Source organism: Talpa europaea, assembly GCF_964194135.1.
Source record: "Talpa europaea genome assembly, chromosome: 5".
Taxonomy (NCBI): domain Eukaryota; kingdom Metazoa; phylum Chordata; class Mammalia; order Eulipotyphla; family Talpidae; genus Talpa; species Talpa europaea.
Genome location: NC_140071.1, coordinates 71757816 through 71774930, shown reverse-complemented (window position 1 = coordinate 71774930; position 17115 = coordinate 71757816). Strand labels below are relative to the sequence as shown.

At 40.9% G+C, this 17115-nt stretch overlaps 1 protein-coding gene across 1 annotated transcript in view; it reads left to right on the top strand.

The window, feature by feature from the left end:
- EPB41L4A (erythrocyte membrane protein band 4.1 like 4A) overlaps positions 1-10399 on the top strand; it is a gene marked incomplete at both ends in the record, with an annotated part of 314692 nt that extends 304293 nt beyond the window's left edge. Inside the window, 5 exons of the mRNA XM_084234013.1 lie at positions 2953-3000; positions 3875-3943; positions 4948-5058; positions 7775-7856; positions 10265-10399. Coding sequence (XP_084090139.1) covers positions 2953-3000; positions 3875-3943; positions 4948-5058; positions 7775-7856; positions 10265-10399 — 445 coding nt within the window. The remainder of the gene's footprint in view (positions 1-2952; positions 3001-3874; positions 3944-4947; positions 5059-7774; positions 7857-10264) is intronic.
- Positions 10400-17115: the final 6716 nt, after the last annotated feature.

Here is a 17115-nt window from a genome sequence, read left to right as displayed (position 1 = left end):
TTAAGTTTTCTTATTTTTAGGGTTTTGGAAGAAAGGAAAATAATTTCTATATGATGTCCCATCAAACTAATTTGTTTGAAAATGACTGGTAACTTAAAGTGGGCTATTGATATAAACTGTTAATGAGGGATACTTTGGAAAATTTTGTAGTAATATAGAACTTCATGTTTATTTTGATATACGTCTTGCCTGTGGGCAAGTTAAGGCTCTGTTTCCTTAGGAATTTATTTGGTGCGTTCAAGTAGACTGTCTGTATAGTGAAGGGCCTTTTAATTAAGAAAAATGCGTGTTAAAACTCACAGCTTTCCATATCCACTGCAGATCATGAATTCACCCTAAATTACTGATTAAATATGTGCAGATGTAAGCATAAAAATAATATATTCCTCATTAGAATATAGCCTCACTTTACATTTATTAAATCACAGGTGGGCTAGCAGTTGGTGGAAATTAGCATTTTTTTTTTTTTTTTTTTAGCTTTGGAACTTTTCCCTACCTTAAAGCTGTTTGAAACTCTAGACCTTTTTAAAACTTAATTAAGTAAATCACTGATACAGTGCTATGGAAGTTAAACAAATAGGCTGAAATCCTGAGTCTTGTAGAATCAGTATTTATAGCTAGAAGGATATGTTTTGAGTTGAGTTTAAGGTAATATTTCTGCCAATTTTTCCAAGATGGTAAGGAAAGACAAAGACAACAATACTAATTAAAAAAAAAAAAAAAAACATGAAAATACCACTATTTTTTTTTTTTCTTTTCTGATAGTTAAGGTAAGGAAATTGTCTTGGCTGAAAAAAAAAAAACGTGGGAAAAAATAAAAATAAAATAAAATCACCTGTAATTCCAACACTCAGAAATATTCTGGTATCAGTCTATATATACTGTTCCTATTTACCATCTCTCACCACTAGGCCTGTGGTGAGTGGTCCTTGCCTCTCATTGCTTTTTCTCCTTCTCCTTCCTTCCTTCTCTCTCAAAGCACTTAGCTTTGACTCTCATGCCATGAAATAATGACACTCCTTGTAGTTGTCACCAACTGCATCAATTCCCTCATCCTTTTAAGATTGTTTCCCTGCCTCACTGTCATTATTCCTGTCACTGTTTCACTGTCTGCATTATGGGTCTTTCTGACTTGGCCTCTCAGTTCCTTCACTCAGCCTATTAGGTTGTAGCTTCAACAAGTGTTTTTCAATGTAGGGCAGTTTTATTGGAGGTACTTTTGGTTGTTATACTGGGAAGGTGTTACAGTGTGACAAGGATATGTTTTTAGTTAAGTTTAAGGTAATAGCGATCGCATGTACCATTAATCATCCTACGATGTACAGGATAGCCCCCTAAGACAAAAAATTATCCATCCAAAATGCCATTGGTTCTGAGACTAGCGTTAGAACTGATTACCAGTAGAGTAGCTTCCTAGCCTACATATTATGCAGTGCTTTAGACTTTTGGGTGACGTTCTGTGAGAATCAGATGCCATAGTATAAATAGATATAGTGGAATCACTGTTCTCTGAAAGGTGCTTAGTGCTTTTAATGTGAGCTTAGTGCTTTTTAATATGAGCACCTGCTTAGTGCTTTTTAATATGAGCACCTTCTCCGAAGTATCATTTAATATTTTAACATACTGTCTTAGTGAATCAGACCAGCCAAATTTAGGAAAGGCAGCCAATAAAGGAAATCCTTCAGAAGCATTACCGAAGATTTTTTTAGGCAATTTGATTCTTATAATGAAATCTACATTTAACAATATCACATTATATGTTTGAGACCAAGACTTCATTCCTTCCCCCCTATCTTCCATGTTTTAATGTTTTTTGAGTTAACTGAAAATATTTTTTTCTACAAAGGAAAAAATAAACATAATCAACTCAATGGCTAGAAAGTAGCTTATTCTGTGGATACTAGAGCCTTATAAGAATTCCTCCCTTATTAACTGAGAAAAAATAAAATGATGTTATCATATGTTGACACTGAATTTGAGCCCACAAATGCTGATACAGATTATGAATGAAATTTTTCATGTAAAATCCCACAGAGTAGGGTCTGTCAGTGCCTTTGCTTAGCTAGGGTTTGGTTCTTTCTTTGGGCTTATTACTAGATTTTTTTTTTTTAAAGGACTGATGAAATTTTCCTTACCAGGGAAATTTTTCATTTTCTCACCAGGGAAAAAAGTCATTTTGTGGCAACAATTGTAATGATAATAGATTTCTCGTGTTCCTTGCTACTATGGGGAGTGCAAACACAAGCCTGCTGACTTCAAATTTCTCTTTTTAGGAAGTGATATAATTTCCACTTAAGTAATTCTTGGAGGAGAAAAGATTATGGGATGTATAGTTAGGTTTGGGAAAAGGCACTAGAGTGTGATATTATAAACCACAGTTATATTCTAGCATCTGAGAGCCCATGATTTGACCCAAAAACCTTAAAATATCTGATGTGGCAAAGATGTGTTGGTGACATAGTCTACTAATCTGAGTTGTTCCACTATTTCCTTTACCTGTGTGTGTGCTACTTCTACTAGGTAATCGTATAACATTTGGGGATTCTTTCATATAAAATATAAAGGATATTTCTTTTGCCTTTGCTTAGAAATAATTAAAAGGACTAGAAACAGACATCCTGAATCATCGTCACTGTAAACTCACCACTAGAGTGATGAGGCAGATTTGCTTCCGCAATTAATTCCAAGGTTTTTTATTAAATGAAACCCACCCTGGTCATGACTGGTTTTATGTGACTCCTCCCACCCCCCACCCCTGACACTGTCACATACATTACATAACCATGTCTTTATACTAACCGTCCACATTACCTCTCCCTGCCCAGACTTTCTTTATGGTTCTGAGTTGGCAGAACTGTCTGAAAACTTTTCATGTTATAGGTTGGCTGATGTTAGCTGTTAGGTTGTTACATGAAACATGTTTACAGAAGTGAGTCATTTCTCTATTTATAGGAGAAGTCCTGATATCCAAGCAAAAGAAGAGTTATGGAAGCATATTCAGTGAGTACTGTATTTTTTTTTCTAATTCATTGTTTTAAAACCCATGTCATTTTAAGGCATTTATAAGGAAGACCTCTGATACCCAGAGTGTCTTTGACGCATTAGCCTGCCAAATGGTCATTATTATCTTGTCAAACACACACTCACAGTGGGGATGCCCCACAATGCCAGCAGTCCATACAAAGGCAACCCTGATACGTGTCCTAGAACCAGTTAACGTCCTCTGTATATGGGCCTCAGATAGGCCCATATTTTAAAAATAAATGCCAAGGAAAACAGATTCAGAAGAAAAAAAGACACCTACTACCAGGCAGAGATGCAGAACTTTTGGAAGGAACTAGGAAATGCCTGGAGAGCATCAACATTCTGGATATAGAAATACTATATAAGGCAGAAGAGCTACAGAAAAGGTTTTCCTTCCATTTTTCTCTCTAATACATTCTAGTTTTATATCTTTGCTTCTGGTATATATTTCTTTCTTTTTTTAAAGATTTATTTATTTATACAAGCACTGGATACAGTCAGAAGCACTGGAGGGTGAGAGAATTCACCAGAGCCAGCAGGGAGCAGAACAGGCAGACTGATGAAATACACTGCTGAGGGGAGCAGCAGGCAGCAGGAGAGGTCTGCGCGCCATGTGGGACCCTCGCTGGCGGCCGGGGATCAAACCGGCGCTGCAAAGGCTGGGGGCAGCTTTGCAGCCCAGCGCTCAACCACTGCGCCACCAGGGGAGGCCCATGTATATATTTCTATTAATGAGTTTTACTAGCACTGTCTTTAGGGACAAAATTAGGAAAGAAAAACTACTTGCCAATTGTGAAAGGCGTGTTTATACCAGGAGTGCAGTCTTAATTTTCTGCTTGTTCCCTTCCAGAAAGGAACTTGTGGATCCTTCTGGATTGACAGAAGAACAATTAAAGGAGATTCCATACACTAAAATAGAGTGAGTATGTCTTTGTAAATCTTTTCATAAGTTTTATTAGTACTTAACAGTGAAGAATCATTCTTACTCTCAGTGGTGTTCTATGACATGATCTGTCTTTATATTTTAACCGAATTTATAAATAACCACAGAGAAAAAGATAGGAAAGGGTATGCTAAAGCTAATTATTCTATAATCACTGTCATTACCTATTAACTGCCTATTTTCTAGATAGTGGGTATCAGGGGACTTTTGATTAATACCAGTTTTTGAGTATGAATTCCTTTCTTGAGATAGTCATTGATTGGCACCAAAGTTTCTTTTTATTCATATTCTAACAAGAGAATTATGTTGGCCCTAAAACCTGTTTTAAAGCCCAGTCCAATCCCTGACATAAAACTAGCACACTGAATATGCTTCATGAAAGCCTAACAGGATTTCCTAATCACCACTCAGTACAAGATGCAGCATAAGATGACCCAGTCACTATGCTTTCTGACCTGCTATAGCTGGTCAAAAAGAGGAGGTGTCTCGTTCACTGCTATTTACCTTCTGTAGCCCACACTTCCTCCCTACTCCTGTTTAATTGCAGGTTGGTACACCCTCCCCTTCTCCACCCTTTTCGTGAGGTCAAGAGTTGAATTAATGACATTAAATTAATAGCTAGGACACCATAACTCTTTTTGGTAATAATGCCATTTTGTCTATATTGTAGATTTTTTTTCTTCCATACTACTGGAGAGAATCCAACTGTTGGGAATAATTTCTTTAAAATTTGGTGGTTAAAAAATAAACACACACATACACATAAACACTGAAAGTTTTATTTTTCTGTTTGGCTAAACGAGTAAGTTTTCAATGTTAACTTGTAAAATTTAAGCCACTTAGGCTTTACAAGCCCAAGGGGGTCAAGTTCTTTTTAAACCCCCTGAAATCACTATTCCTTTTTGGTTTCAATATTAAGGAAGAGCTCCAGACTGTCCTCTTCTGACTTCTGGTGTGATTGTTTTCTGATGCTTGTTCAGGACTCAAGGCGACCCCGTCCGCATCAGGCACTCTCACTCACCTCGGAGTTACCGACAGTACCGCCGGTCCCAGTGTTCTGATGGAGAGCGGTCCGTCCTCTCAGAAGTGAAGTAAGTGGCCTGGTGCGTTGCCACCTCATGGCTCTACAGAACAGCCCAACAGAACTTGCTATGACATGGCTGTCAAATTTTTGATATGGCTGGTGTGAGTGAAAACTAAAATTTAATTCACACTTACATTGCATATGTGGCTAATGGGTCCATATCGCACAATGCAGATGTAGCCTATGCCAAGGCTGAGTCATAGCCCTCCATTGAGGGCTTTATAAGGGAAAAAAAAATGCATGGCTGTTCTGTTGTGAAAAATGCAGTCAGATTTGAGTGAAGTTGGCAGTTTCTTTTTCATTTGATAAATTTCTTTTTGATGCCCTTTCTTTTACTACAAGTATCATGTAATTTTTTTTTTTTTTAAATAGAGGCATGTTTTATTTATTTATTTATTTGTTTGTTTTGTTTATGCATGCACTGGGTACAGTCAGAAGCACAGGAGGGTGAGAGAATTCACCAGAGCCAGAGCAGGGAGCAGAGCAGGCAGAAGGACACTGCTGAGGGGAGCAGCGGGCGGCAGGAGAGGTCTGCGCGCCATGTGGGACCCTCCTCCGGTGGCCGGGGAGCAGCTGGGGATCGAACCGGCACCGCAGAGGCCGCGGGCAGCTTCGCAACCCAGCGCTCAACCGCTGCGCCACCGGGGAGGCCCTATCATGTAGTTTTATTACTTTTTTTTTATATACAAATGATTTATTATAAAACAGTCAAGAGCATATAATGGAGAAAAGGAAATCTCTTCAATAAATGGTCCTGGGAAAACTGGACAGTGATATGCAAAAGAAGGAAACTAGACCACTATCTTTTTTTTTTCTCTTTTATTTATTTTTTTTAAAGTTAGCATGATTCTTTACTTTTTTTTTTTTCCTTTTATGCTGGTTTTATTTTTTTTTTATAAATTTTATTGTTATATTCCCCATACAATTGCAGCCCCCCCATTCTGACCCCAATCCCTCCCCTCCCGCCCCCGCCCCCCTAAGAGTGTCTCTGGTTCATAGTTTTTTGTTGATTTTGATTTTCACTTTCTTATATTCATTTTCCTGGTCCCTTATTTAAGTTTTCTAGATTCCTGCTATGAGTGAGACCATCCGGTATTTTTCTTTTTCTTTTTGGCTTATTTCGCTGAGCATGATCCCTTCCAGCGCCATCCATGTTGCTGCAAATTGCATGTGTTTATCTTTTTTGAATGCTGAGTAATATTCCATGGTATATATGTACCACATCTTCTTGATCCAGTCATCTATTTTTGGGCATTTGGGTTGTTTCCAAAGCTTAGCTATTGTAAACAGTGCTGCTATAAACATAGGGGTGCAGGTGTTCTTTGGAATTGATGTTTCTGTGTCCTTTGGGTAAATACCTAGGAGTGGAATTGTTGGATCCTATGGAAGCTCTATGTTTAGTAGGTCCAGAAATCTCCACACAGCTTTCCACAATGGTTGGACCAGTTTGCACTCCCACCAACAGTGCAGAAGAGTTCCTTTTTCTCCACACCCTCGCCAACATTTGTTGTTGCTAGTTTTTTTAATATGTGCCATTCTCACTGGTGTAAGATGGTATCTCATGGTAGTTTTGATTTGCATTTCCCTGATGACAAGTGATGTTGAACATTTTTTCATATGCCTGTTGGCCATTTGCATTACTTTTTGAGGAAAGCAACCATGTCTAATCTTGATATGACAGTTGCTTTAAGTGAGTATGTTAACAAAATCATTTTGCACCCACATGCAAAAGTACTACAGTCAGAGGGCCTCCCTGGTGGCGCAGGCGATTGAGCGCCACTCTGTGAAGCTGTCCACAGCCTCTGCAGCACAGGTTCAATCCCGGCCAGCTGGCAAGAATCCCACATGGCGAAGCAGACCTCTCCTGTCTCGGCCGCTGCTCCCCTCAGCAGTGTATTTCTTCAGTCTGCCTGTTCTGTTCCCCGCTCCGTCTCTGGTGAATCCTCTCACCCACCCGCACATCTAGCCTGTACCCCGCTACTCGTATAAAAATATATATATATATTTTTTTAAAGTACTACAGTCATAGAAATTCATGCACTTAGTATTGCTGAGTAGGACTGTTAACCATTAAGCTGTAAACCAAGGCTCAAAATGTTGGGTAAACAATAAGATGGGAAACAGGGTTATTTTGTTTATCAAATATAGAGCAGGGCTGCCTTGTAGCGGTACAGGTTTATAAAAAAGAATGGCCAATATTTTCTAGATCTTAGAAGTAATCAGAAGAAATCAAAGCCACACCCATGTTTTATTCTTGGTTCCTGTATTTGCTGTTTTGGGGACAAATTACCTGAATTTATATATATATATATATATATATTTTTTTAAAGATTTGTCCATACAAGAACTGGGCTACAGGCCAGAGGTGTGTGTGTGGGGGGTGAGGATTCACCAGAGATAGAGCAGGGAACAGAACAGGAAGATTGACTGAAATACATTGCTGAGGGGAGCAGCAGGCAAGTTGGGAGAGGTCTGCTGAACCATGTGGGTAGCCCCTGGCTGGGGAGTGAACTCGTGCTACAGTGGCTGCAGATAGCTCATAGGTTACGTCTTATCCCCTGTTCCACCAGGGAGGCCCAAATTACCTGAATTTAATTAAAAGAAACATTTAACTATTAAATGCTCTGTATGTGAAACATGCTTCCCAAGGTATACCCCTCTTCCAACTCAAATTGTAACTCTAGGTACTGTCCCAATCATTAATTCCAACTCATTCTCTGCAGCTCAAAAACAGATCTTGTACCTCCACTTCCTGTGACACGTTCTTCGGATGCACAGGGTTCTGGTGGCTCTACCATTCATCAGGTAAGAAATGAGTTTTAGGTGTTGAATTGGTAATGATTTTGAGAAGCACTTTTCTAAGTTACTTTGGTGTGATAGGCTGATCAACCTTTATCCTGAGAGTCTGTATTTTAATTTTTTTTATATACGAAATTGTGGCGGGTGCATGATCCAAGACCAGGTACAATCTGGGAAAAAATATTTCAGGAGAACTACATAGTACAAAGTCTAAGTGATCTGAGACTTAGGACAAACACTGTTAAGAGTATATGGTGCCACGATAAAGAGAACAATGGCTTCACTAATTAAAAAAAAAAATGCATGTGCCAGCCTAGATTAGATTTCTTAGGAAAAGATTCCCGAGATGGACATTTGTGTGTACAAAGTTTCTTGAAAAGGGCTCTGATACCAACATTTGTTGGGGAGAGCAAGATAGACTTTGGCAGAGGCAAGAGAGGAACCACAGTCTCAATAAACATCAGGTGATCTCATGGGGAGCCTGGATGCTGAGATTGCCTTTCACATTCTCCTACCTGGTGACAAAGTGGTGGGGCATTTCTATACCACAGCAAGTCCTCTGGGGAAAGGGTATCTCTAGAAGGTGGGGTGGGGGGGGGATGACCGTTTGGGTGGTTAACCACAACTCTACTCAGTTAACTAAATTTGGGAGAGCTAATAGGTTGTCCAAACAATTTTTTCAAGTCAGCGTAACTTTTTAATAAGTACATCCATGATTAGTTTAGCTTTGGATTCAGATTACATTTGTGTTGCCTTGTTAAGCCTATACTTCTAGACAATACAGAGAATAACCTGTTATGATTACTGGGGATTAAAAAGCACTGCTATTCCTCAGGGCTTATTTTGCTTTGGTTTTAGTACAAGTATTAATTTTATCTTACTGAACTTTTGCTTTTCCAACTATCCTTAACTAATCACTATCACTTAGGAACCTCAGAAAACATTTACGTATACACATGAGAGGTTGAAGGAATAGCTTCCACTTTCTTGTACACAGAACTCACATGCCTATTCTGATAAAAGGCCCTGACTCCAAACTTACCTCTGGAACTGAATTAATTGTGAACTCAACAAATACCTATTGAGCACATAATAGGAGTGACAAGCACTGGTCTTAGCAAGAGGCACAGTCAATGGGATAAATCTTAAGTCAACTGCCTCTATTTGTATAGTTCAGGAACAGCGATTTTAACAATTAAAAAAAAAATCTTTTAATTTAAAAGGAATGTGTAAGAGGCAGGAGGTACTCTACAATCTGACTATTATATAAATTATTTAATGATTCCTGGCTTAGACATGTAACACATAAAAAGAGGTAAAATAGAAACAGATTAGGTTGGTCAAAGGTCACCTGGCCTTTGGCCCTTGGCCTGAAGCAAATGAGACAAGCTTGGTCTAAGCTTAGTGAGAGAAAATCAGGCAGATAATACAGGGCCTTAGAAGCTATGGAGAAAGAAAAATCGTAACAAGTGGCAGCAGGAAAAGTATGTTAGGAAAAGTAAGTTTCATCTTAGTGTCTTACAAGCAGCTTAAAATAGGATGAATTAGGGACTTCAATTCACTTATTTCATTAAGGGTTCCAGGCGGTGAAAAAGAATCAATCTTAAGACAAGCTTACAGGATACTCCTACATAACCTTCACCTCCTTTTCTAGTCTTCTGATCCTCGTTTTCAATTTCCCTGCCCATTCTCACATGCACTTGTGTTCTACCTCTCCAGCTATGTTTCAGAAAATCTATTCCAATGTCTCAAAAATCCACCCATGAATGGAATTGCTGTTCTATGTTTTGAAGAGCCAGATCAAATTTAGCCAGTGATGAATCTCAACAGAACTCTGAATTAGGGATAAACATGTCAGACTTATGTGACAGGCCAGACTATTTCTCTAAGAGCAGAAACACTAAACAGAGCATCAGTGAGGTACTGTCATTCCCAGGATTTCCCCTGTGGCTGCCAGTTCTAGTCTTGGTGTACCACCCTGGCTCCTTGCTTCTCTGCTGGGGCCTTCACATTTCAAACCAACCCAGCTGACAGGGCACTGTGCGGGGTGGTCCATTCAGTGACAAGTTAAAAACTAATTGAAGATCACGTAGCTCCCCATTCTTTTATCTCTTCCCCTCTATTTGGTAAAGGGGGAGCCCTAAGCCTAGTGTAGTAATTACATGACCCATTTGGGGGGGGGGGGGGGAGGATAAATTGAGATACATACGAAACTTGTAAGAATAAAATTTATTATGCATGTCAGCTGAACTTTCCTACTTCGAATTTATACAATCAGTTTGCTATTTAAAGAGGCAATATTTGAACAGCTTTTGATAGAGGAACCTTTTTTATAACTTTCTAAATGTCAACATATTTTCTGATTAACAAAATTTTCTCGCAGCCTTACTTTCTATTTCTCAAATTCTTTCTAGAGAAGAAATGGGTCCAAAGACAGCCTGATGGAAGAAAAAGCCCAGACATCTACAAACAATCTGGCTGCAAAACACACAGCAAAAACAATAAAAACTATCCAAGCTTCACGTGTCAAGACACATGATACTCAGTGAAAAAGGGACTTTACGGGGTGGGGTATGTGTACCACCTTTACTTTGAAACTGTGAATTATAATTATTCAAATTACACCTTCAAGTGTTCCTTCAGCACTAAAATGAGTCTGTTGCTTCTTTTTAAGGTTTAATGACAACATATTTCTGAGAGGCCTTTTTGTTAACTGGAAGGATAGTAGTCTTGTAAAACCTCATCCACTTGATGCCCTATTTTCCTTCTTGGAAAATGAGTCTCTCGCCTACCATTGTAATACTTGTGTGAGCAAATTGTTTAAGCCTCAATTTGATGAAATGACAGAAATTGATGCTTCTGACTAAAGCTCTGGAATCCTGGACTGCAGCAGCTGGCTAACAGTACACCAACTGGAATAAAAGATCCTTATTCGGGTTCTCAGCCTGTGTATATGCACAAAGACTGAAGTACCACTTCAGGCTGCAGGTATTTTTGTTCCTTTAACTGGTTTTTCTTTTTTTGTAATTATTTTGTGGCATTAAGTCCCACATGTTATCTACAAATGTAAAAAACCCTTTGTAAACGTTTCTTTCAATTTCTAGTGTCCTTGTCTTGTTTTCATAAAAAAACAAAAACAAAAAAAATCACCCTGTGGATTTCACTTGACTTCAAGGTTAAACATTGACCCTCAACATCAATGATCCCTCCATCCTGCCTAACTTCAAACCATTCCTCTCTGCAGATGACCTTCCAATCTACTAGGAAAAAATAGAAATACGCACATAGGACATCTTTTATTTCCTCTCACCCAAGTTGCCATTAACCCTAACCTTCATTCTGTCTACCTATACTTTGGAAGTTATCTCCTTCAGAATATTCCATCCTGTTCTCCTGTCACTTATGTCTTCAGTATGCACCATGTCACCACTTTCATTAATTTAGACCTCACTAAAATCACCTCTGTGTCACTAAATCCCAACGATGCATTTTAGGCTGTCTTGTAATCTCTTGATTCTTTTAAGTACCTTCTACCATTCTTTGCAGCTCATCCTATTCTGCCCAGTTACTTGAGTTTCTCTTCCCTGGATTTATCACATTGATGTCCATGGCCCTAAGGTTAATTTCTGGTTTGTTAATAGGCCATTGTTCTGCCAAGAAGCCACTTACGATTTCTCAAAGGCAGGTCAAATTCCACCAGTTTAAATACCACTCCCCAGCTGGATTTAGGGTCATCATGTTTGTGAATGTGCAAGCACACACCTAAGGGTCAGTGTTAATGCCTGTCCAAATACCAAGTTCCATCAGCTTTGCCCTATCTCTTACATTAATTTTGCCACCACACAGTCCAAGGCTGCCACCTGTTGCCTTCTTATTATAGTAGACTCCTATTTTCCCATATTTAACAGTTTTTTTTTTATAAATGTGACTTTCCATCTCTGATCTCCCCTTGTTTTAAAACAGCCTTAAGTGGTCTAGCCTCTAACCTGATAAGCCTTAACACTTCTAGCTCCCATAAAAGCCATCTTATTAAGCCTCAAACATTTCTTACCTCTATCTGGACTAACAGTCATATACCTTTACTAGTTCAAGGCCTCTTGACACCACAGTTCCCCAAAGGTCTTGCAAAAAATGATACCTATCCTCACTTTCAGTTTTGCTTCCTGTTTCGTTGACTCAGTCAAGCCCCATCGCCTCGTGTAAATCTTAATGATAACATTTCCTCCCTTTAACTGTAAGTTCTAAAGGAAGGAGCTGTGTTTTGCCTACCATTGCCCTCCTTGGGCCTAGCCTAAGCCTATTGTTTGATAAGGCTATCAGTAATTGACAGCAGTAAATATCAATTTCTTCTGTTAATATTTACAGAATTTTAAATGCTATTTCCTGGAACTTAATCATTACACAAACCTCCAAGAAGCACATTAAAACAGACACAGCCCCACCATTTTAAAGCATGTATTTGCAGCATAATTTTTAGCTCCTCAGGCTCGAAGATTTTACTAATCCATGTAATCTGTGAAGATCAAGTTCAGTTTCCTCACCCAGAACATCCTAAAGGGGGAAAAAAAAAAAATCAAATTTGACAAGGACACACATCTTAAGAATATGATAGTAAACTCTCACAACACACTTCCGCATTGTGTCTTTTTCTATACTTGGCTTTAAACCACACTACCAACCTGTCTGAAATTTGATAAATGGCTCATTTTAATCATCTTGTGAACTACAGAAGTACCAGCACAAATGAATCATTAATACCCGATTTAAACCCTGGTTAGAGAAGGCACTGCTAGAAAGGTAACAAAAATCCCCATTAAGAGTTAACTTTATGCTAGAACTTTTACAACATCACTCTACCTTATGTACCTTTATGCTTCAGATGGTATTCAGTTAGCAGTAGTCTATGCTTCAAAGATCCATCTCACCTGAACAAAAATTAGTTAAGAGAAACTTTACACGTTTGCAGATTGAAGGCCACAGATGTAAATTAATTTAAAATTGTATCTGTTACTTAAGCAGTTCCTATGCCAAAGATACAAAATTCAGAGGCAGGAAAAGCCTGCTAAGTATTTAGTTTATGCCTTTTTTGACACCACATTCACTAGTTTTCAAAAGTGAACGGGCAACACAAAGGCTACATTTAATAAACTCAAACACTAAGCTGACCCCCGCACCCACTCCTTGCACAGCAGGCAAATCTGGGAGGCTTGCATCGATGGGGGAAATCACTAAGGTTGCCCTGAGAACCAGGTCGTGGAACCGACCACTGAGGCCGATGGCCCAGCAGGTAACTTGTGCAAAACCCCTGCCCCGAGAAAGCAAGGGCAGGTTAACAGTTTAAAAGACCCTCAAATCCTGAAGCACAGACCTCTCCTGCTCACCCCTGCTCACTTGCATGCAGGGTCTGTCAATATACCCGCCCTTTCTGTAGTCCGCTCAGCCTCCGGGTTATTTCTTCCCCAAGCCTCCGGTTACCCCCTCAACCCCCACAGAGCCACAGAAACTAAGTCTATGGTACAAAAAGGCCCAGATAAAGTGTTCTGTTCACTAGCGCTCAACAGGGAAGAATTAACCCCAACTTTACTTTTAGACTTTCACCGTTCAGTATCCGACTGAATAATGAAAGCTAAAATGAAATTATTTAAAATGACTCTTAAAAAAAAAGCTCGAAGTGTTAGGGGGAAATGAAGCACTGATAAGTCCTTTTAAGCGCGCGGGTGAGGACCCCCCAGTCAGGCGCCCCGTTTTGTATCGGGGTTGCGCTCCCACAGAAGCAACATCTCTTTTGGCAATAGCGTTAAAGCTCACCTGGAAAAGTCTGTGACATTCACTCCATTTCCGCACAATCCTGCGCCTTCAAACACTCAAGATCTGAACCTTAAACGCGCCTCCTTTCCGCGCGGGCCGAGCCCACCCCGGCCGCGGCAGGCGGGGGCGCTGCGGGCTCTGGCACACGGAAAACGGGCGAAACGCTCCCGGGCATGGCGACGCGCAAGGGGGGCCGCCTCAGGGGCCCCTGAAATGCCCTGGCCATGGCCGGCACAGCCGAGGCCAAGACAGGCCGCGGCGATCCATGGCTCCAGGTCCGGGGCGCTCGGACTCGCCGGGGCCCGCCACCGCGCCGCCAGCCACCGGGCGGAACCCGAGCGTCACGTCTCGCCGCGCCGGCGGCAGGAAAGACCGCGCGGCCGGCCCACAATGCTTTTCTACATCTGGAAGGGCCCACAGCACCGAGGAGGTGGGGGGATTCGGACTGTACCACTGGCGGCTGCTGTTCGCTGGACGCCGCCTTGTGGCCGGAGGGCGCAGGCCCCGGGATGGCGGGGTGGGGGGGGGTCCGCAGGGGTCAGAGGGCTGAGGAGCGAGGGTTCTAGCTCGGGGTCCCCTGTGGGCGCTGTGGCTTATTCTTTCCACGGAGGAGAGTTTACCAGACGTGCACGTATGTGGTCAGTGTTGAGCTGCGGGTGTAGCCCAAAGGCCTGCAGACCTTGTGTCCAGGGAGACAGACGGCCTCCGGCGCAGGAGGGAATCCCACTGCGCTTCAGGGTCTGATGGAAGTGCCTGGGGATCAGCTGTGACGGAGGCGGGTGGGTTCCTGAGAGGAAGCGATAGAACGCCGTGCGATGTAGAGCCCGCGAAAATGTAATTTTAAAATTTTAGAATGCCACATTATAAAACTTAGAATCAAATTAATTTTATTAATTTTATTTTTAAAAAAGAGTTATTTATTCATTTACACCAGAACCTGGGGACAGGCCAGATGTGCGCGGGAGGGTGAGAGGATTCACCAGAGACAGAGCGGGGAACAGAACAGGCAGACTGATGGAACACACTGCTGAGGGGAGCAGCGGGCGGCAGGAGAGGTCTGTGCGCCATGTGGGACCCTGGTCGGCCAGCCGGATCAAACCGGCGCGGCAGAGGCTGCGGACAGCTTCACAGTGCTGCGCTTAACCACTTGCGCCACCAGGGGAGGCCCTCAAATTAATTTTAATAGTAACTCAACATGTGTTAAACATGATCATTTCAATATGTAATCAATATAATATAAAAATATTGATGACTTTTTGCAGCCTTAAATTCTTACCTACTAAGTCTTAAAAGCCCTGTGTATATATTATACTTCCAAAACATTATCTTCAGATTGGTCACATTCAAGTGCGCAGAAGCAGGCCTTAGCCAGCTGGCTAGAGCAGTCTGAAAAGTGCAGATTGGGGCCTCCCCTGGTGACACAGCAGTTGAGCGCTGGGCTGCGAAGCCACCAGCGAGGGTCCAACATGGCATGCAGACCTCTCCTGCCGTGCCTGCTGCTCCCCTCAGCAGTGTATTTCGTCACTCTGCCTGTTCTGTTTCCCGTTCTGGTGAATTCTCTCACCCTCCGGAGCTTCTGACTGTACCCAGTGCTTGTATAAATAAATAAACTGATCTTAAAAAAAAAAAAAGTGCAGATTGACTTAAGGTGTGATGGAAGAGATGGGCAGGGCAAGTTATGTAGGAATTTATACTGTGTAAGAAGTTGAGTTTTTTTAACAGAAATTTTAGAAATAAAACAGAAATAAAGGAGAGGTTGTTAATTGGCTTTCAATTAACAATTACTCATCGAAGGCATAGAGACAGCAGTGAGAGCTTTCGTGTAATAACACTGGGTCTTCTTGCTGTTATAAATTCTAGCAGAATTAACCAGAGAGCATTTCCCAGCAAATTTCCTTGTTTCTTTGGCATTTACTGATGAAAGAGAGGGTTTGGGCAAGAAAGTGGTGGTGGGGGGGAGAGAAACAGTTGGAAAAAGAGTAAGTCCACAGCACAGTGGTCATGAATAGCCTGAATAACATCAACTTGGAGACAATGACCAAACAGAAGTAAATGTGTAATGATCACAGGAAAGTTACTGTGGATCTGCATCAGGAAGTCACTGTAACAGCTGGAGGACAGAAAGGTTGAGGAAGGAGGATGACATCTCCAAGATTTTTTAAAGACACTGACGGGTGTGTTGTGGGATCATAACAAACTCAATAGTGCCTTCTTGCTAGGGAATAGGGAGAACAAATTCCTTGGGCTGGACCAGCCAGAAAACCTAAGTGTAGATCCAGCTCTAACATCAGCCCTTCTAGGAAAATGATCATCTCTCTGAGCCTAAAACTCCTCATTTACTGGATAGTATCTATACCCATGTAGCACACAGTTTAGTTTAAAAAACTAGGAAAGACTTGTGGCGTCAGCTAGCACTGTGTGGCTCATAGCAACATCCAATACCTGACTCTTCAACATTCCAGCTTTGAGAATTTTCTGGATTGAATTCTTAAGGAGGGAGTGATAAACTGCTCAGTTTGCTTGAATGACTTTACATTTTTGTTCTAAACTTACTGTTTCCTATCCTCCCCTTTATTTCACCTTCCTTACTCTGTATAGTTCAACAGTAGTAGAAGGGAGATGTTTATTCCAATTGTTGGGTTAGTGATGGTGTTAGGAAATAATTTCTAAACATTCTATCTATATCATACATCAATCTCATACATCTGGGTAAGGAAAATCTAATAGTTAAAGGCAAGCAGAAAGGCAAAGAACAAAAGACCTTGGCTATTTTCTACTAGTTTCCCATTATTGTTGACTGCTGGGGCTGAGGCATTATAGTAATGATAAAAACAGGTTAGTGCAAACATGGAGCAACCTTGCATTCCCTGTGTGGTAGGTGGAATAATGGTCCACCACACCCTAATTCCACCAACCTGTGAATGTTTCAATGCATCCCGTTTTGTAAACGGGATTCATATCAAGGACCTGAGGGGTAAAAATTGAAGAGTATACCAGAAGAGTTATTAGAAAGAAAATAATCCTGTCAAAAAATGGGCAGAAGAGCTAAAAAGAAACTTCTCTGAAGAGGAAAGGCAAATGGCCAACAGGCATATGAAAAAATGTTCAACATCACTTGTAATCAGGGAAATGCAAATCAAAACTACCATGAGATACCATCTTACACCAGTGAAAATGGCACATATTAAAAAAAACTAGCAACAACAAATGTTGGCGAGGATGTGGAGAAAAAGGAACTCTCCTGCACTGTTGGTGGGAGTGCAAACTGGTCCAACCATTGTGGAGAACTGTGTGGAGATTTCTTGACCTACTAAACATAGAACTTCCATATGATCCAGCAATTCCACTCCTAGGTATTTATACAAAGGACACAGAAACATCCATTCCAAAGAGCACCTGCATCCCTATGTTTATAGCAGCACTGTTTACAATAGCTAAGCTTTGGAAACAACCCAAA